At 39.4% G+C, this 22,529-nt stretch overlaps 1 protein-coding gene across 1 annotated transcript in view; it reads left to right on the top strand.

The window, feature by feature from the left end:
- slc49a4 (solute carrier family 49 member 4) overlaps nucleotides 1–22,529 on the top strand; it is a 111,222-nt gene that overhangs the window by 48,379 nt on the left and 40,314 nt on the right. Inside the window, exons 5-6 of the mRNA XM_041807431.1 lie at nucleotides 2,910–3,018; nucleotides 17,153–17,220. Coding sequence (XP_041663365.1) covers nucleotides 2,910–3,018; nucleotides 17,153–17,220 — 177 coding nt within the window. The remainder of the gene's footprint in view (nucleotides 1–2,909; nucleotides 3,019–17,152; nucleotides 17,221–22,529) is intronic.

The following is a 22,529-nucleotide window of genomic DNA, read 5'->3' as shown; positions in this document are numbered from 1 at the left end:
CAATTGCTTGAAGGAACTCCCTTTTTTTCTTTCTCGCTTTTTGCAGCCACATAAAAGAGAGGAAATTTGGGATTTTACATTCAGTAATGGATTACTTTTATGAAAATGTAAGTAATAAAGGGATTACTTGAATTGTAACTTGCGTTACTTGTTACAACAAAAAGTAATCTGAGTACTTGAATGGATTTCTTTGTAATGCATTACCCTCAACACTGGTGTCAATCTCCATGCCAGAGATGTCTGTGCTTGTCCCAAAGGGCTGGGCAGAGTTTTAAGTGGTGAGTGTGTTGCACAAACCGTATGCATGGTCTCATAAACAGTGGCTTTAATTTTAGGTCCAAGAAATGTAAATATATTTTATTTAGTAATTTTTTTGTGCGCACCGGTGTGCTGCTGCCGCTAAGAATCATTGGCACACAGCTATATGAAGCTCTTTCTGGGTGATAATGTCCTCTTCATATTCAACTTACCGTATTACAGAAAGAGTGACAGCCTGGTGCAGAGTGAAAAATGAGGATGAGAGCTGCTGGTGAGCACTCTGTAGTATTTATTAGATCACACAGCAAACTTTAAGTGGCCAGAGGTCTGACTTAATTAATGTTTAGCCTATAGTCCATTATATTACTTTGACCAAATTTATGATATTTTATTTTTTATTATTGACAAATTATGATTAACCTGAATAAAGTCTGTAATAATATCATTTCATCACTATTATTATCATAGGAGTTAAATCAGCCCGATATTGTCAGCTGACAGAGCCGTTGAAGGAGGATGTGATTGGCACATCAGTTTTCCTTTATTGTCTCATTAAAGTAATTGATTTAATTGAATGCAGTGTTTGTAGGTCTGTCGCAGAAGCACATGGTTATGATCATGGAGCAGACAAAAACACGCACAACTTGTACACTAGCTTTGGCCCCCAAAGTACTACAGCTTCATATTAGAACATTTTCTTCAAACAGCAAATGATATCTTGAATGACACTGCTCACTTGTAGACAGGGATTGTTCTCCACTCTCCCTGCATTAAAAATAACATGAGGAGTAAACGCTGTGCCGCTGTTTTCATCTTTCTCTCAATGCCATCAAAAAATGTATAACCTCAAAGACTGGTCTTTGTATGAAATTTAAGTTGGAAAAAGGTTGCATGAAAAATTAAACGCTACCAATAAAGTCATATTTTGTTATATTAAAAATATTTACAAAAAAATTATAATGATGTATTGGAAAAGGGTCAAGCACTACCTCAGTGATTCGGGTTTGTAAAATTGTAAAACATCAAACTGTTAAAGTTTTATTCTCACGAGGAGAAGGAAACAGCTTTCAGTGCAGTTCTTTGCCCTTCTTGTTAAAGAAATGTCCAGTTCTGATAAAACACCCAAACTAACTTTTCACTGCAGCAAAGTTCACTTGCTAGCGACTGCGTTGTTGTCCCAAATGACACTAAGCAGTCCGTTCATTCTCACACTGGGCACAAGCATTTCAGCTTGAGCTTCTTTGAGATGGATCCACCCGACAGCAGAAAAGGAATCTCAGTCCATCAGCTTTGCAAGGATAAAAATATTCATCACTGTCTTATATTTAAAACCTTGGACCACACATTGAGGGATGACCCTCATTTTCAGTGGTGCTGAGGTGCACAAAGCAAACACATACTAGTGAGAAAAATAGACAATATAAAACAGGTGAGGTTTGAAAATAATGAGTACTAAATTATTGATAAATCAGCACTCAAATGCTAAACCATTAGCAGATTAATATTAAAAGCTGAAACTGCTCAAACAATCAAAATACTAAAGCAGGCACAATTAAAATCAACAAGATCTGAATTTAAAATCTGGAAACGTCTCAGTGGTATTAACGTGGTCAGTCTAAAATGTGTTTGGAGCAAAGTCCAGCTGTTTGATTTGTAGTAACTAAAAGCAGATCTTCTTACCTCTATGTTGATTTTGATTCTGGGAGTTTTGTGGTTGGGGTCTTATGTTATAAGAGACAAATCTGCCTGATTGTGATGAAGAAAGCGACACCAGTTTCCTGATGAGAGTAGCACTATCAGCTGCCACAAACTGGCTCAAAGTGGGTGACAGAGACAGGAATGTGATAGTGATTATGCAAGACATAGAGATCATGAATGCAGAGTATGGATTAGTGCAGCGCAAACCAAACCAGATGATGGAATGGGGTGGGGATGTTTAAGTGGAAGCCACTTAAATAAGGCCTTACTTGGTTTAGTGACGTCTTTCCAGACTTAATGCTGCTAAATGTGTACCACACATCCTTTAAGTCTTAATTTCTCATAAGGTGTTGTGTTATGTGTTATTGTGACAGCTCTGGGTCGAGTGCTCGGGTACCTGCTAATCTGTCTGTCACTAGGCTCTGCACAAGGATAGCCTGCATCTTCTGCAGTGACAATTCAGGGCTACAAGCCAAGGCTGTGAGGGTGCAAGTGTATGTGGTAGTATAAAGTGACAGCTATACTATGGGCTAGTAACCTAGACCAGGAGCTAAGGGCTGACCTCCAGTGAGGAGGAGGAAAGGAGACATTCTGTTGTGTTATGTGTGCATTTTTATCTCAGACTAAGTTGAAGGTTAAGCTTGATGGTAGGGCTTGGTGAAAAAGCCAGAAAATGTTCAAGGTTACAGAGTCTTCAGTGCTTTAGAGAGTATTTTTTTAACCGGATGAGAATGATATGGTTTGCTTGGAAACAAGTTGTTTTCATGGAGCTTCAAGTCTGTCTTTTTTAGCTAATCAGGACATATTATGCATGTAATCTTGCGTTTAAACACCTGGACAAAAACTAATTCATATTCATGTTTCAGGAAATAATAGGTGCACAAACAACTAGCTTGTGCCTGCATTTCTGAGAATAGTCTTGACTGATTTATGCATTTTTCTGTCCTCTTTAGAAACCATCGCTTCCTGATGTTAGCTTTGGCTTATGCAGTCCCCATGGGAGTGATGTCTGGCTGGGCAGGAGTCCTCGACATGTTGCTCACACCAGCCAAAGTCAACCAGGTAGAGGAACATGCACCAACACAGACAACAGGATCATACATCACTTTAATCTTTGAAAGGCATTAGAGCCTGGGTTACTAGCAAATGGGCCACAGCTGCTAATAGCTCTAAATTTGCACATAATTTTCTCCTGCTATCTTCGCCGTCTCTGCTCTAATTCACAAAGCCTATAGTGCTGATAATATTCAGCCAAAAACATGCTCATAAGGTCGTCCTGTTTCCGAGTAGTTAGCTCTTGTTTTGGCTCTTAATGTGGAAGATATTTTTCTGCACTGCTCTCTTGCTGATAGCTCAGTTTTGTCCATATAAAGATGATGAGCTAGAAGAAAAGGAAACTTTTTTGGGGTTTGTTTTGATGCCTGGCTTCAAAATTGGAACATGTTTCTCCATTTAAAACCAAGTTCCCTTTCTTATTCTTAATGGAGCAAGCAAGAGCAACTCATAAAGACCTTGCATCCTCGCTGTGCATCACAGCTCCAGAATATCTCCTCACAAGTCAAGCTGACAGACAGTTTTAACCCCTTCTTACATTCATAGCAGTATGCCAAATAGATTTGTGTAGGCTTTATTTACAAGTAAGTCAGTTTTTAATTCAAACAGGGTGAGTTTTTCCTGATCACTAGAAAGTTTGTGCGTGGCATTTTCTGTAAATACTAAGGCACATTTTCCACCACAATCTTATTAGATGGTTGTAGCTCCACTCTTTCTTCTGTTTGGCTGTGAGTACCAGTGTTTGTAAATGAGATATTCTTTTGCAATGAGGCTTTTTTTTGCATAGATAAAGGTAAATTTTCCCCGATAATGCATAACGGCAAATTGCACATGCAACCAGTATAGTAGCACAGGTATGCTGTTTGCTCCTCAGCTCAATTAGGGGTGCATTTATTGATTTATAATTTCAAGTGTTTATTTGAATAGAGACAAGTATGATGCAAGGAAATCGTTGCCTACATTTACTAAAGCATACATAGCCTGAGCCTATGTGCATTATGACCAAGCATCTATGGACTGTAAATGATGTGAAAGCTGAGTAGGAGCCCATGAAATGGTCTTCACAGATATGTACAAGACTGTATCGTCTGCATACATATGAATACCTGAAAGTGAGTAAAATGTGAGTGAGGGAGTGAGCGAGTGAGTGAGTGAGTCTATCTATCTATCTATCTATCTATCTATCTATCTATCTATCTATCTATCATTATTTATTTATGCATGCATGAATCAATGACAGGGTTGGAAATGAACTTTTTTGCCTACCTGCCACATCACGAGTGACTTTAGGACTGTATCCGACCAATATTAAGTGTAAAGTTTACCTCTCCTGTCTAAAAGGCCTCCCCACATGCAGATGAGTCTGCCAAATGAAAGATTAATCAAATAAATAACCAAATAAGTATATAGTCACAGTCTGTATAGGAGTTGAGCTGATCCCCACACACCTGTGAGGGACCGGGTGTGTGTCTGCCTGCTGTGTGAGAAGATCAAAAGGGAGTTAGTGCCGACATGAGCCCAACTGTCGCTAATTTTAACCACGTTTCCCACCGGTGTGTCAGTTTGCAGCGTGATATACAGTGGATTGCAGTATTTTCATGCATTACAAGTGTCAGACTTGTTGCGAGAATTCAGTAAATTACGTACAGTTGCTGCAATCTCGTGCCGGAATTCAGCACTCATCTAACTATCTTGGACATAAAACAACTGGGACATCGGTTCATGCACAACTATAGAGCATAAACTTTTGCATTAGAGAACTCCCTCATGATACTGAGTCAAAGCATCCCAGCACACATGTGACTGCAGCTCTGACACGGGGAGGAGGAGGCAGGGCTCTCTGCTCAGTGAGCTTGCTCAGCTCTGGTTATAAACTCAGACGGAACAAGCAGAAAACAAGGACTCAAAAATTACATGCATTTGTGTTAAATAACATAGGGCTATTTAGTTTATTTAACAAAGGGACTAGGTAGAGACCTGCTCTGTAGGAAAGGTATCCTTAAATGGCTTTGGTTGTGATCTGGCGCTACGTGGAAAATACAATTAAATGAAAATTAACTCAACCTTTAGAGGGTGCGGGGGTGCCATTGGGGGGGCAAGGCGCCCCCCTAATATAATGGTAGGGGAAACACTGCCGTGGTATATCCACTCATTTCTCAGAAATACTGACAAATGCTGAGTTTTTTTGGTGGTTAATAAAAGATAGATGTTTTATGTCTGTCATTGGACTGTGTAAAGTTTGGGTATAAAAATAAATGTAGAAAAATACTTCACATTCTGGACTGAGTATGTAAAAATTGCAACTCTTTCACACCACCTAAATTGCACAAATACAATGGCGACATTTTTTACCAAAGGTCACAAAAGAACAATCCTTCAGAGGACTGATTCAAAGAGCATTTTATCAAAAAGACAGACTTTTTTGGTCAGCAGCACTGCTTTTTTGACCAGCTTTATAAAGAAAAACCCTCCAGACAAGCTTGGCTCTGATTCTGCCAAACACTCCAGTCAGTCGCTCTCATTCATTGTGGTTACCTTTTAGTAAGATAGATTGCAACCAAAAAAGAACAGAGGCTCATTTTGTATTCCTGCAAAGGAAACTCGTCAGTCCATTTGCCAGGTTTGATTTTTTTTTCCTCCATTTAAGCCGGCGATTTGCAAAGCTTTTCACAACTCCAGCCCAATCGGATGAACAATGGGATAGAAAGCTGGTGAGATTTCTTTTCCTGTTTGCACCTTGAAATAGAAAGTCGCAATACCTTTAGACAGTGATGCCTGTTATTGTCCAGGTAATGATACAAACCTTAATGCACAAAGTCCACATTGCATTTTAAAGCAAGTCTGAGCTCCTGGATGTCTTAAAGGATAATTAACCCCAGTGCTCCCGCGCTAACATTGGAAGTGTTTTCTGTGAGAAATGCTTCCAGACAGCTGAACTTTTCTGCAGCGGTTTAATAAATTGCTCCAACTTCTTGCAAAAACACTTTTAAAGTTCAAAAGCATCTTTCTCCACCTAACAAAACAGATCGAGTCATATTTTAAGAAATATAAAAGATGCAAATTATGACTCATCTTTTTGCAACAATTTTCTCCCTCTTTCTGTTTCCCACTCGTTGAACCTACTCAGAGCTTCTGCCTGTCTTTTGTGCAGAACTTAATCAATTGCAATTCAAGATCTGAAAGCATAATCTTCAGCCTGACACAGACCAGAAAGAAGAAAAATTTGAGCTGTGAAGAGGAGCGTGGGGGAGCTCGCATCTTCTGTGTCTCCACGCAGCAGCATGTCGAAAGACAAAGGCAGAATCTTTTCAGGGTTATCGTCAGTAAAGTAAAGCCTGAAAGGAGATCACATAGAGGAGAGAAGAGGATGAGACACTTCTCGTCACACTTCTGTTTTCATACGTCAGCAAAGAGGCAGCAAAGCGTACGGCAAGTTGTTTTAGATTTTATTTCTTCACAAAACGTGGTGTTGCTTTCTTCCACACTTCAATTATTGATGCCAGTAAAGAAGATGGAAAGTATGTCAAGAATAAAAGTGTGCTGCAATAAGAAGGCCTATGTTGAAGCCTTTTTTGATTGGTTCAAAGTCATGAAAAAGGCCTGTGTGCATGCTTTCTTCCAACTGGAGCAATTCTAATGCTGCAAAAGATATTTGACTTTTCTGTGTGCTTTAGGTGTGAGTTTGTTGGATTTAAGTCATGGTAAGTTTAGAAAAAGACCTTTTAGGCTATTGTTCAGCACCAGTTTCAAAAAAGTTTGGGAGCTGTGTAAAATATAAATCAAAACAGAATGCAGTGATTTGCACATCTCATGAAACAATATTTTATTCATTATAGAACATAGACAACAAATCAGATGTTGAAACTGTGACATTTGACAATATCCTGAGAAATATTTGCTCATTTTGAATTTGATTGCAGTAACACATCTCAAAAAAGTAGGGACAGGGCCATGTTTACCATTGTGTAACATCCCCTCTTCTTTAACAACAGTCTGGAAACATCTGGGAAGTGAGGAGACCAGCTGAGTAAGTCAACCCAGACACCCTTCTCCCCAGCAGCACTTTCCAACTCCTTCTGGCATTCCTGGATCAGACAGTATATAAAATCCTTCCAGTGGATTCTGGGTCTTACCCCAGCCGAAGTGCTCAGGAGACCTCCAAAGGGAGGCACCCAGCAGTGTAAATTTTCTTGACTAAAACTATGATTAAAAATGTTCATCAACACAATTTTTTCCATGAGAAAGACTAGACTAGCCAAAAATAGATCTTTGCTGACTAAAACTGTCTTAATGTAAGGTTAGTTTTTGCCAAGATGGCAAAAACGAGACTAAGATGTTATTTAGCTTTTGTCAGACATTCAAAATCCATGTTATTTATCCACTGTGGGTGAATCTGTCAAAGTGCAACACATCTTTCTGCCTCTCAGCTGTAGAAACCAGGAACCCCAGGTTTGGCAGAGTGCAAAGAGCACACTACCATAATTTGGTACCAAATGTATGCAAGAGAACAAAGGCTTGGACTAACAGTAAAGAGAACTTTTTATGGACTAAAACTAGACTAAAACTATACAGGGTAGAAATGACTACTAAGTGACTATAATAAAAGGCATTTAATCTAAAGAAGAAGAAGCCTGAGATTAAAATTAAAAATAGCAGTCAAAATTAACACTGGCACCCACGAGGTATCCTGATCAAAACATTATCAAACATATCAAAACAAAATCAAACACTGTAATGTAACATCACAAGTGTTTTTACAAATTACACCAACATGGAAAACCTGAACTACTATTACTACCCTGTGTTTTTTTTATATTGCACAAATTAAAACCCAGCCCCACTGCCCCCTATTCCTCTAATTTCCCCTCTTAGAAAAATGTGTGTTGGGGTCCATGGAGGGCACATAGGTTAAAAAAAAAGAGCAATAGACTATGGAGTCAAAATAACTTTCAAGTTTTGCCGTGGTAAAACTTGGACTTCATGTCACAAATATTGAAGCGTAACCTGCATCGTATTTTGAAAAGAGGTGCGTCCTTTCAGCCATGCTTGTTTTGTTGTTTGTCAGTTCACTGCAACCAACGTCATTACTCTCGTGTGTGTGTAATGCTGCATTCGTGTCCGGCATGGAAAATTGACTACTCTTCAACTCTTTTGTAGTCACAAGGATGCGTTTAGGTACCAAAACATGGTACTGTTTGATTATTTTTTTGTAATCGTGGTTGAACCTTTATTTTAGGACAAAGCAGTGGACACAGTGTGAGATCAGCAGAGTAGAATGGGGAATGATATGGTAAAAGGGCTCAGGTCAGTGTCAATCCTGGGCCACCTACCTCCTGGTCTACATCCTCTCTACACTGAGCTTGAGCCCTAACATGACCAGCTTTCTACTTCTTCTTATTTTCCTCAAATACACAGACCTAAAAGTTGCTCCAACTTCGCTTCAAGCTTTGTTGATTCTGTCAGATCCAGAAAATAGGGCAGAAAGATGCTGTTCAGGGAGTGACACAAACATTTCATGCAAACCTCTTTCCTCATTCCTTATTCAGCCCTAAACTCCCATGCATTTGCATTTCAACTAAATTAGCTTTACATTGTCTGGCTGTTTCCTTTCTTATTAAAAATATACAGAGAGAGCCTTAAGCTTTGGCAGAATGCAGATAACAAGAGAACTGCTTTATACTTTGTGTTTGTTTCTTTATGTTTCCAAACAGTTGTTAAATTAGAGTTCATGTCTGGTTGCATGCAGCCATCCTCATCAGCACAAGTGTGTACCTTGTTACTACATTCACTGCTGATAATTACTAAACTGTACTGCTGCCAGTGCTGGTCTGTGTGTTTAGTTCTTGCCAGTCTGTGATGATACACTGTGTACATCCAGTTTGCAGTATCTTTGCAGACCAGACTGACAACACCACAATAATAACTAATATTTTGCCCATACTGAGGTGCTGTTTTTTTCTTTAACTCACTGAGATAGCATTGCCACCTGCCACTTGTAGCCACTTTGGCTCTAGTTAATGTTGCCATGCTGCCATAATGCTCCACTACTCGCATGCAAAGAAGACCTGTGAATTGATGGCATTGACAATATCTTGTAGTGATGGAAATTTCAGCTCTTTTTAACAAGCATGCACAATTTTATCGGCATATTGGTATAAAAGTGGTCGACGGGTGTGGAACAAAGATGCTCTGTTTTTTCTTTGGCATATTAAATAACAACAACATGGGGGGGGGGGCTTTCATTGTTCATATTAAGGATGCTTGCTCTCCACCAGCACATCATTAAAATATTGAAGGAGCAGTGTCATTTTTAGGCCTGTAAACAACTAAAGAAAATCTTGGTTGACCAAAATTACACCCAAACAACCAATGATCACAAGATCAGTTAAGTTGTGACAGGTTCCCTCATTGCATCAATCTGGTAGTCTGAGAAATTAACACAAGCATTATTGATTATTCTAATCATCACTATGTTTTACTAAAATAACATCAGACTCAGAGTCAGTTAATCAGTGTGCACCTGCCTTAAACAATATAATTTCTGTGATAAGTGTACAATAAATATTTAGCATCATATAGCCTACAAAATAACCTCAGATAATTGGTTACTTTAATTCATATGTGCTGTGTAATTTTAAAGCATTTATCAGACAGCATGCAGCTTATAAAATTATTTTTAGAATTCCACTGTGAGGACTTAATGACCAGGAGAAATAACTAACTCTTAGAACTAACGCTGACATGAACATTTTAATGAGATGATAAAGGGACTTAATACTTGTTTTTGTTGACCGGTGAATTTAACAGGTTGCAGAAATTGATGCTTTGATGGGAGGCAACAGAGAAACTCTCAGTGCCACTGACTCCTGTTAGCGATAATCTGACGATTTATTTATCTCTATAAACAAATATCTGTGTGCAACTAGCTAACAACTGCTAACAATAATTAAACTTGAGAGAACAATTTGCTAGACAGTGTGCCATGAAAGGTAATCTGTGCTTAGATTCTGTTCTAGTGCATCAGAATCAAACAATCCTACCTCCATCATTAAGCAAGCAGAGAAATAACCAAATATCACTTTTATAGGGCGTTGTTGTTGGATCAGGCTGAATATGACAACTACAACATGCTGATGTCTTTGACCTCTCTATTGTAGATGTCAAATACAGTTTTTAAAGTTTAAACTTTGTTCTTCCCCTGCTTCATGCAGTCATTTGTCTGTTTCCAGATCCATCTCCTCTCCATTCTCTGTTGATCTTTGTCAGAATTTTTCTTTTAGCTGTCATTCCAGGGCACTTCATGGAAAAATATAGATGCTTCTGTCATGTGCTCTCTCAGCTAGCCAGGCAGTCTGATTGAGAGATTACCCGGGGTGCTGTGAGGCAGAAGGAGCAGCCACCACCGGATGAGACTAATGTTTCTGCCTCCTTTCTAAAAGTTGGAAAAACAAACTTGAGTCTATTCAGCAGTAGAAGTTCTTCATAAAACTGTCACAATACATAGCTAATACTGCAGTAGAGCAGCTTTCAAAGAACTGAACCAGGGCTATAGACAAAGTTTGTACACAGGCTTTCAAAAAGGTTGTTTTAGTAAATTAAAATAGAGATGTTGAAGAAGATGAGGAAGGTGAAGAAGGATGTTCTGACTGCCAAGTGGAGCAACAAGACGTGATGTGTTGATCCGAAAAAGTTGGTATGGTTATCAGGGTAGCTGCTTTATAATCCAATCAATAATCCATCAATCTGCCGGCTGCGAGGCTGAGAGACTTGGGCTTGCGCATGGGGCGATGGGTTCCCTGAGCAAGACAGTATCCGGTATCCAAGGATGGGGATGAAAGTTATATGAGGTGCCAACTGGGCTCCTTTGTGAAAACTTTTTTGCGCATCTTTGGGTATTGTTGGAATGACCGTGTGTCTAATGCTGACATGCACAGGAGGTCAAGAATGGGAAGGGTTAGGGCACATGGCACTTTCCAGGCCCTGATCCAGCTCATTGCACTGGGTGCAATGCTCTGGATACCCGGAGAGATGGGGCATAGGCCTTTAGCAGGCCTGGAGGATGGCCATTAGGAGGCCAGATCAGTACAGGACCAAGGTTGATGTGGCAAAGTGCTGAACCAGCATATGCTCCCACACCTTATCTGACCTGACTAATGAAGAAGAACTGGAGGAGCATTTTGTTACTGATTAGGTCATTTGGAAACAGGCCAGTACCATGGCTGAGAATAAAAGTAGCATTTTAGAGAGTTAGTCTCTCAGATGTAAAGATTGGCAAAGGTTCACCAATCTGCAAAAAATTGTCTAAAATTGGTTAAATAATTTCAGAAAAATGCTCCTCAGGGTAGAATTTGGAATATCCCATCATGTACTGTCAAAACTATCATCAAAGTTTTAAAAAATCTGGAGAAATCCCTGTGCTCAAGGGACAAGGCCAAAGGTCAATATTGGATTCTCGTTATCTTCACTGCATCATAAACAGACATGATTCTGTACTGGAAATCACTGCATGGACTCAGGAACACTTCCAGAAATCATTGTTTTTAAACACAGTTCACCGTGCCATCCACAGATGCGAGTTAAAGCTGAATTGTGTCAAGAAGAAGTTATATGTGAATACAGTTAGTTTAGTTTCTTAAAGAGATTACCTGAAACTAAAAGTTTTTGGTACTTTTGGTTGAAAAGCACCTTTTTAAACAGTGGAGTTCTGGAATACTTACAAACAAATCATATGGTCGTCACATTGCTTGATTAAAAGCTGTGATCTCTGATTTGGCAAGCAGTCAAGCACAACTTTCTTGGCATCTTTAAGGAGCTACATTTTCATATATGTATACTTCAGTTTTTCTTTATTGATGGTGGTTCTTTTGTCACCTAGTGCACACTGAGCCTCTTGTGAGAATATGAAGTTGTTCATGTTAGAAACAGACTTCAAAAGTTTAGGGATTTCATACTCTGCCATGTGGATTACCCACTTTGGATTATTTTAAAGTTACTGCCCCAAAAGCATCTGTTAATTTCTTAGTTAAGACTGTTAAACAGCCACTGGATGTCTTTCTTCTCAAAGTCTTTCCATCTCTACCTTACGCTTGTTTCTGGACCTGAAAAAGATATAACCCAACCAGAACAGGCAGTTTTCTCATAGCAAAGATCATCTTTGTGATTGCATCGCCATACGTTTCAATTTTGTGCCTGAGATTGATCATCAGTCTCCAAAGCAGTCAGTCTTTCCTACAGCCACAATATTTTAGCGAGTAGGATTTGGGGTAAAATCGGGACAAGAGCCATTTAAAATCAAAACTATTACAAAAGTGCCAAAAGACTGTTTCTGAGATGTCACATTTTTTGGTCTGGACTTGATGGGATGGTGTAAGATCATGTGAAAGAACTTCACTGATTGGCTGCTGAGTAAGCTCTGCTGGGGAAAAGAGTCAGATCTGTTGTAAAAAGGATTGAGCACAGAGCTCAGCTTCACTATAATGAGTATGACTCAGGAAACAGGTGCCTTAGTGTGCTAATAAGTCAAACATAATTGTTCCCTAAATGGAGAGTGGCCATTTAGAAGTCACAGGAGCAGAAATATGAACTAAGGATAGGGTCCAAAATGACTTAAAGTAGGTCGCTGAGTGGGAAAATGAGGCAAAATAAACACTTTATCATGTCAGGAGTTTTGGACCAAGGCTTCTGCCAATAGACACAACTGATAAACTTAACGATGAAATGTCAAAGACTATTCTGGTCTGTTGTCCACTGTAGAACAGATTCATGTGTCAGTTTAACAGACACTGATGGTGATGTTTTCAGTGTTTTTTCAATACTTCAGCGTCACACTCCTATAATGCTGCCATTTTCTCTGATGTTAGAATATAAATACAGAGCAGAGCTTGTCCAGTTGGTCACTTATACCCAGTAAAAAATCTCTTACTTGATTGAGTGGTTAGGTATACCAGATGGCAGCATGAAATTGATTAGACACAACAAATAAATAATGATAACTAATATCTGTTCATGACACACCATTTGGCCAATGGCAGATGATTGTAAACAGGTCTGATTTCAGCTGATGTTGATGTAAAACTTATGCATTGGTGCATTCTGACTTAGCACAGTGCATACATTGAGTCATGCTTACTCTTACACATGGGGCTGAACGATCCTCAGTGTGTCTTAACACTTCTCTGAAGTGAAAATAGAGGGGGTCTGCATGTGTCAGATACATCCATGTAAACATTAGTGATGCTGTGAGCTATAGCAGCTAGTTATTCCTTCAGCACCTCAAGGGAAGACAAATAACTAACTTAAAGGTCACATATACACTTTCAGGCTTTTCTAACAAAAATATGTGCCCCTGGCCTGTCCACAATCCCCCCAAGAATCGCTCAGAAGAAAGTTAATTTTATTTTTTTTTATTTAACCTTTATTTAACCAGGAGTAAAACCTCAATGAGATTATAAATGTCTTTTTAAAGAGTGTCCTGGCCAAGACAGCAGCAGCACAGTCAAAGTTACAGACAAACAATGAGTAAACATACTAGTAAAATGTCAAACAACAGTACACTGAAAGAGAAAGCAGCAAGTTATTGTTAAAACCAGCTACGATCAAACACATCATTCAAGACATTTACAGACAGATCTGACTGCTTCCAAGTCAACCAAACTCCTCTTAAAAGCTTCCAATGAGACCAGTTCACTAAATTCTAGGTCTTTCTGTAAGTCATTCCAGGCAAAGGTAGCAGCAAATTTAATGGCCTTTTAGCCAGTTCAGTTCTGACCCTGGGGACAGACAGTAAGAAAAGATCCTGAGATCTGAGATTAGAGGTTCTAGAGGTCTTTGGACTGATGTAGGTCAGAAGGTAGGAAGGTAGAAGACCAAGAACAGCTTTATAGATAAGAATACACCAGTGTTTAAGTCTACGTGAAGACATAGAAGACCATCCCACACGTTCATACAAAAAATGGTGATGAGTGAGGGATTTAGAGTTTGAGATGAACCTCAGAGGTCCATGATACATGGTGTCTAGAGCATGTAAGCTCTGAGACGAAGCATGCGTGTACAAAACATCTCCATAGTCCAACACTGACATAAAAGTGACAGCAACCAGTCTTTTCTTCGACTCAAAAGAAAGGCAGGATTTGATCCTGAAATAAAAACCCAGTTTCAGCTTTAACTTCTTAACCAATTGCTGAATGTAGGGGTAAAAGACAGGGAATCATCAATCAAATGCCTAGGTACCTGTAACACAAAACAAACTCGTTCTGTGAACCCTGAGAAGTGGAGATCAGCAGGGCAATAAAAAATCAGCGGCTAATTTTAAAAAGTATGGCTCAAGTAGATCCAGACCTGCAGCTTTCGATGTGTCCAGAAGTTTGAGGGCTTTGTGAGCCTCATCGATTGTTATGGGACTGAAGCTAAAAGAACCATTTGGTCGTTCTTGTCATCTGACCTAACTGTAGGGGAACAATTTTGCCCAGGGTTAAAAGAGTCAAATAAAGACCCAGACCCTGTAAAATGTTCATTAAAACAACTTTTGTCTGTGATTTGTTTAGAGTTTTTTACAATGCATGGTGGGAGCTCTAGCCCTTTATTATTTTCGGATAAGGATTTGATAGCTGACCAGGATTTTGATGGATTGTTCAGATTTTTTGTAGTTTGAGACAGGAAATGATTGGCCTTGGCTTTTCTGATTTTAACAGTGCATACACTGCGAAGTTGTCTGGAGACCAGCCAGTCAGAATTCTGATTGGTTCTCCTGACTTCTGCCCATGCAAGGTTGCGCTCATGGAGAAAATGTGACAGCTCTGAGTGAACCAGGGATCATTCCGGCCTTTTACTTTTACTCTAAAGTCCCGCCCTCCTCTCCTGATCCTCCTCTCACCTGGCAGCTTAGAGGAGAATCAGGAGAGCCACATCTGTCAAGCCACATTCATTTCCTGAGAAGGTCGTAGTCAGGGGCGGAGCCAGACAGCTCATTAACATTTAAAGCTACAGACACAGAAACAGCTCATTCTGAGTCGGGCTAAGACAGAAGGGTTTTTAGACATGCAGGAATCCATTACTGGGGTGTTTTTCAGCAACAAACTTCACAGGCATGTTTTGGGGACGTCTTAGAGCAACATAAACGTGTCTTAAGGGGGTAAATTATGTGACCTTTATGGAGCCATCATTTTGCTAAACATTATTAAATCCGTCAATTATATTTTCAGTTTTACCTAGCAATGTTAAGAAAATGTGTTCCTTTAGTTAAGGCACATTGATGCTCTAGCTGTTAGCCTACTATTTTAGTTGTGAGTTAGCATGAAGCTATCAATCTAAGATGTGTGTTGTGTTCCATCTGTGAGAAAATGATGACATGGCATGCCAGATAGACTGTTTCACATATACTTGTTATCTGATATCATCTGATTATCTGATATATTTCACATCCATTTGGGCAGGATCCCATGGACGGTGCTTGAGATGGGCAGAACCTTAAAAAAAAAAACTCAGAAGGTAATTGGACACACTTTCTTTTTGTCACATTCATTACAGGCCAACCAGAGCAACTAAATACATAGAAGGCATGGCTGTTTGTGAGCAGTCGATTAACAATGTGAGGTTGGCAGGAAGCCTCTTCACTGTCAGTGGAGCCAGTTGGTAAATTAAACTCTTGTTAAGTTGGTCAGTAGAAAAGCAAAACCCCATTTTTACCAAGAAAAGCTTTTAGTGCATTTTTGTTCTACTTTTAATAGAGAAATGTTGTCCAGATCAAATGCTGCTACAGCTGCATCCACACCCTACTCTTTACTAGCTACCATTGTTTACAGACTTGCAGTCACTTCAGCCAAACTACACCCATAACAACCACCTCTTTCCCCTCAAATGATGCTGATTGGTCCAGTCATTCTCAATCATATCAGCTTGAAGCTTTACAAGACAGGTCCACCTGATCACAATCTGGACTATCCATCTACTTTGCAAGGTTAAGTGAACAAGACACTGACACTATTTTGAAAAGTAGTTTCACTTGAAATGTACATCCCTAGCATACAGTCTGTTGGCCTAACAAAACATTTAAAGATTTTTAACAAAGTTGCAGCATGGAAGACATGATTAAGCTTCATATTTGGACCTCTTTATGCTTCCAAAGTAATAAATCCTGCAGTTAATTACCTCTCCACCTACATATGACACAGTAATTTGTGTGACAGTATTGGCTTGTCTTTTTGAGTTTGGCTTCATAAGCTTGTGTGCAAACCGCTATGACATTATCCACCCAAGAAACCCTCGCGCTGGTGTTATACAGCCTACATGAGCTGTTTATATAGGTGCCACAGGGTCGTGGGTGTTTTAAAATGTTTGTGATTTAAATATTTTTGATCCTCGTCACTCATCGAGCCGCCTCGGGCCATGCAAACAAGAGAAGGCTGCCTTTCCAATGAGCTTTTAGTGTTTCTACAGAAGGCTGGCCCACACAGAGCTCCCTGAAGGAGTGTAATTTAGCTCAAATATAATGACATTTTGACATTCATCACTTTCCAAGCCAGAATACATTTTACATTTAATAACTTTGATAGTCCACTTTTCTTCATTACAGACTTTCCTGACAGGTCGCTGCAGAGTATGATTAAGCAAAAAGCATCAGTTCCTACTTTAGATTCTGTTCCCTTGCTGTCTCATCCTCCATCTGGTCGGATTTGGTTGAATGTGAGTTATTGCCTGGAGGAGATTGATGGGAACCAAACACCTTCACTGGCACTCGGAGACATTCTCGCCCTGGTGCCATGCTCTGATTGGTTTTGTGTGTCTGTGGGTGTGCTCCACTTTACCTTATATTGATTTAGCTGGAGTCGCTTTACCGTAACGTCCTTTCTCCTTACTTTAAGGCCAAGTGAGCGTGTTGGCCTCCATTTGTGCGAATGAGAAAGGACGGCAGTCTTACTCACACCTATCTCTTATTATAGGAGCGCTGCCTTATAACTACCAGACACGATGATTGACAGGTCGTAGCAGGTGTCAGACGCTCAGTACTCTCTCTGCCTCTGTCCTCACATTCACTGACTGCATGTGAAACCTCAGATAACCTCTCCTTCTCTGCTCTCTTCTTTTCTCTTTACTTCTACCCTCTTCCCCTCAATCCCACGATCCTTTGCTCTTTTCTGACACCCAGGTGGATGCAGGTTGGATTGGTTTCTGGTCCAGTGTTGGTGGATGCGTGTTTGGAGTAGCAATGGCACGGTAAGTTTCTCTTTACAAAGCTATTCAAACTCACCATATTCACACAGCAGCAGTTTTCTTCAGGCATCAACAAGAGGAGAAACAGAGGCTTCATGCTCTTGGGGTAATCTTCGACCCACGCTCAAGTTTGACAACCATGTAAAAACAAATTCAAAACAGTAAAGACCAACTTTAATTGTTCTAAGTTAATGGGGCGCTATATACCAACTTAGGCAGTCTAGGTAGTAGGGGTGTGATGAGATCTCGTGGCATGAGATCTCGCGAGATCAAAACGTCACAAGATTTCTCTGCGTGGAAAAATCAATCTCGCAAGATCAATATTGTGCGGACAAAAGGAGCAGCAGCTCTCCTTACAAAAAAAAAAAACCAAACTGGAAATTATAAAAGATCACAAAGATGCCATAGAGACTTTAGAACTGTTCATGAGAGAGCTAAATAAGAAACGGAGCTGATCCATGACCCATTAAGATCACCGCTCCAACCCCCACCCCCTCCGCGTGCGTTACGTGGAGCCGCACATGATCATAATGGTCCAAGTTGATGAGATTCTGCTGCTGGTAACCTGTGCAGTCTCCATGAGAGGAATACAGTGTTTTTTTAGCTCATGTATGTGCGCAGACTCACTTTTAGTGCTGCTATTTGTGACTTTGTAACTGTGAAACAGTCGCTGCTTCCTCATGTCTCCTTCTCGTCTCACCGTCTGTCAGTCACACATCCATCAGCTGCTGGCTGTGGGTATCATCAGTCAGAAGCTTATAGCGTGACTGCATCGGTAAACTTAGCAAAACAAACTCTGTTTGAGCGCCATAGAGTCCACTGTTAGCTCCAAAAAAACAAAGTTTTAGCCCCAGTTAAACGCGCCACGCTTGCTGTCGTACAGCAGACAGAGCAGAGACACACACACTTACTCACCAATGCACACACATTAACACACACGCTCATCAGTGCGTGGTGTTCAACACTGTGAAAGCTCATATAAGAAAAAAGACCACAAAACTATAAAATAATCTATTTCTCTTGATAACAGCAAATGTGTTACTGACAGAAATATTTCTTTTTATTGTTTTAAATATGGATGTCCTTAAAGAGGATGAGAAATAGTTTGATTTTACTGATGCAGCTCTTTAGATTTAGGCCTGTTGAAAATAGTACTTAAAATACTTTCAAAATAATCTAAAAGCTTTTATTATATATAATTAAATATTATATTAAAAATAGTTATTGTATTGTAGTAGTCTCTGATAAACCCCGCTCTGTGGGGGCAACTGTTGTCATCTTGGAGGATAATGTTCTTGCTGATAGGGTGAGAAAACAGTATTCTTGGGGTGTTGTCTTCTTGGGACGCCCACTTCGCGGCCTGTCTCTGACATTCCCCATTACATGGAACTTGGCCTTCAGTTTGGAGATAGTACTAGGGTTCACTCCAAACAATGCCACAACTTGGTTTTGCGGATCACCAGCTTGAAGTCGACCGACAGGCCCTGTCTAGATCAGTCAAACATGGCATGCATGATTCTTGAAGCAGACATCTACTGACCACTGTAGCAGGGCCCATGCTCACAGGTGCTGCCAATCAGGCACCTGATTGGCAGCACCTGTGGGTACCAGAAGCTCAAAACAAGAGTCAATAGCAACAGCAAAATAAGCTGATTGGCATTGGCAGAGAAGATTTGGCACATTTTTCATGGGCGCAACCCAAATACTCAGCTCTGCTGCTCATCCCACAAATGTATGATCCTTACAAATGAGGCACCATTTAAAAGGGTAATAAACAGGCTTTCCAACTGTATAAGATTTATTACCAAGAGGTGTAGTTAAAACAAAAAAATAATGTACCAAACACAAATTTCCTTACTTTTTGTTCCAAGTTTATGATTTCAAGCATCACCCTCCATAATTAGAAACCTCTCACCTTTAAAAATAAAGTCCTGAGAATAACAATGAAAACCTGCCTAAAGGTTCACAAACATTAAAAACAGACAACAGAGGAGGAGACAGTGTCTGTGACCTCAGCCTTAAATTTCAGAACAAGTATGTGGAGGGGCTGAGCAAGCTTTGAAGTCCATGATATTCACTGTTATAGCAAAAATAATGGCAGTGAAGAAAAAGATATAAATATTTAAAGATGATTGTTATTACTATCATTATTATTATTATAAATGTAGAAATTAGAGTCAGGTAGGTCCACAGAAGCAGTACCAAAGATCCAGATTTCAAAGTATCTCTGTAGGATTCTTCCAAAGTTGAATTTTTTTTCTCTCTCCAACAGAAACCTCATTTAATGCATTTACCAATATGCAGCCCTTTCATCCATGTTTTATATGACTTTCAATATTAGTTTAAAGTTGCGACGAGTGATTTCACTACAGTGCCTCCTTTGCCTGGTCCCTGACCTCGGAATACTCCCCGCCTCTCAGATTATCTCGATGTGTAAGTGAAAACAAAGTAGCAGTACAGTCTGATTATCAACCTCGTAACAGCCAGCTCAGTGAAAACTCGATGGACCTGCTGAGGCATAACATTGGAAAATAGGCACTTACTATAGCCCCTCAGTTACATTTGCAGACCTTATTTGGAGCTATGCTTGTTTCTAAAATGGTTTCCAATGTCGCAGAGGTTGAAAACACCCAGACTAGGATATGGAAAACATCCAAACACTCACTGGTTTGGAAAACCTGTGAATGAAGACTTAATTTCATCTCACTTTGCCCTCCAAGCATTAAACATTTACTTTAGAGGTAAGGTGAATGTTTTTCAAATGAACTCTGAGGAAGTTTTAACTTATGAAAATATTATATAAAGGAGGGAATTTTAAAATAGCTCTTTAGATCTGCAGTCAAAGTTTTGCAAGTTTAATGTGGGAAGTAAGGCAATAAATACTGGATGAGAAATAAGAAAGTGTGTTTGTTGGAAAAAAAGGTAACCTTTTTTTTTCATTTTTAACCCTAAACAAAACAGTTTTTCTTCTTCATATCACTTTAATGATTGCATCACCCAGGAGCAAAAGTTACTATTTTAATTTTAATTGCTCACAGCATGTTTTTGAGTCGTGCAGTCCTGGTTCACACAGAGTTCAGCTCTGACATTTCAAAAAAGCTTCAAGGCTTAAAATAAAATACCAGCTCTTTTTTGCCTTTTTTTAAACTTTGCCTTATATTTTGAAATCTTGAAAAACACATTTTTCTCTCAATATAATATAAGTGACCTAGAACTACGTTTTTGCTCTGAAATAAAGAACATCTTTGTAATATGTGATTCACAGACCCAACAGAACTTTATTCAGTGGAGTCATGAATGAACTTGCTCATTCTTATATCTTGTAAACTTAATAAAGTGCAGCTGATCTCACAAATCCATTTTTTTCATCATTTTAATGATTCTTTGTTCAACACAATAACCATTTTTGGCCCTTACCGACAACAAAGCAACACTAAAGGTGTTTCTGTTTTAAGATCAACAATTTGCCCCATTTCTTTTCTGTTAAACTCTTAGAATGCCACTTTTATAGTAGATTAACCAAAACTAATGCTCTCTTATGACATACCTGCTCCATCCCTCAACTTCCTTACTTTCCCTGCCCACCCTGACTTTTTAAAGTTGGTTTGGTTTTTATCTTTTTCAATATTTTCTTTGATATTATAATGAGAATATGTGTCTTTCAGAGCAGATTTTCAGGCCAAAACAAATGCTCTTTTTGGACAAATCTCTCCTTCCTTCTGTTTCCTTAGATCCTTTGTCTTTTCCTCCCTGTTTTATCAGCAAGAACCTGTGAGACAGACTACAGAAATCATGATTTTCTTTAGTATTAGATTGAGAGTACAGTACACAGCAGATTTTCAGACCAAAACAATTGCTCTCTTTAAACATATCTGCTCCCTCCCTCATCTTCCTTACATCCATACCCCTGCCTGCCTGTGTTAGTAGAAAGTAACTGTGAGAGCAGGAGTCCTGCTTTTCTTTGGTTTTAGAGTTAGAACGTGCTTTAAAGAGCCGATTTGAAGACCAAAACAGATGCTGTCTTTGGACATACCTGCTCCCTTCATCAGCTTCCTTACACCCCTTGCCCCTCCCTCTCTTTTTCACCAGCAAGTGCCGGTGAGAATCAGTGCAGCAGTCGTGCTTTGCTTTGCTTTTAGAATGAGAATATGAACCTTTCAGAGCAGATTTTAAGACCAAAACAAATGCTCTGTTAAGACATGCCTGCTCTATCCCTCAGTTCCCTTACTTTCCCTGCCCTACTCCCTGCTTTTTTACCAGCAAGTAACTGTGAGACAGAGCACAGCAGATGTGCTAATATGCATTTTATAGTTGATTTGGTTGTCCTTTCTTACGTTTAAAAAGGAATAACTGACTCTCAGAGCAGATCTTAAGAGCAAAACAAAACAAAGGAGGGGGCTTTTTTACTACCTTTGGACACCACGGAGAGATTCCTCAGGTCTCATGACTTTTTGCTGAACAGTTTCCTGCAAAACTTCATAAACAGGCCTCTGCAATTTTGCTAGGCCTGAGTCTTGTTGTTCACATAGCTGAACAGGGCTTTAACTGTCAATGATATATTCACATAGGGCCAATTTAACAATCAGATTGTCACATATTAAGCCTTTGAATAATGATTGCCTTTGATGTCATTCACCTAAGGCTTGTCACCAGTCAGGTGACATGGCTGAACTTTACAGGTGCCTCAAGTCAACAAAGTTGAGAATATCTGGCCGACATGGATGAGGAGATTAAGCATATGAACTAACTTTTGATATCTTTTTAACTATTATTCTTTTCATGCTGAAATAGAGAAAATAATATGGAAACAGGAAATGAATATATAGAGGAAATAAAGAAAACTCAGTTTAAATTAAACGTAAATAGGACAACTGACACATGGGCAAGTACGTCATCTCTGACATGATGTTAAACAAAAGACAGTTGTAAAAACTCCATAAATATATTGAAACTACCTTGTTAACTTCCTTGTGCAACAACTTCATGACATAATCATCCACAGTAGCTCTGTTATGAGTTTATATTGTTCTTCAGAGCTTTCCTCAAGACCTCTGTACTCTTTATGATAAAATTAATATCAAATATATCTTACATAAAGAACAGTTATTGTTGCATTAAGGCTTAGGAAAGCACCCCTCTCTGTCTCTCCTCCTCCCCTAATTTAATCTGCTTTCTTAGATATATGATCTAACTCTAGCAACTCAGTGAGAGTGAGGGCAATAGATGCTAATGCAACAGCCACTTCCCCTCCATTGATGGATAGGGAGCCACATCGCGAAGACAAAGTGTGGAGTCTGCAAAAGCAGGGGATT

The sequence above is a fragment of the Cheilinus undulatus genome, linkage group 15 (assembly GCF_018320785.1).
Source record: "Cheilinus undulatus linkage group 15, ASM1832078v1, whole genome shotgun sequence".
Taxonomy (NCBI): domain Eukaryota; kingdom Metazoa; phylum Chordata; class Actinopteri; order Labriformes; family Labridae; genus Cheilinus; species Cheilinus undulatus.
Note: the sequence above shows the minus strand (reverse complement) of the source record. Positions and strands in the feature narration are given on the sequence as shown.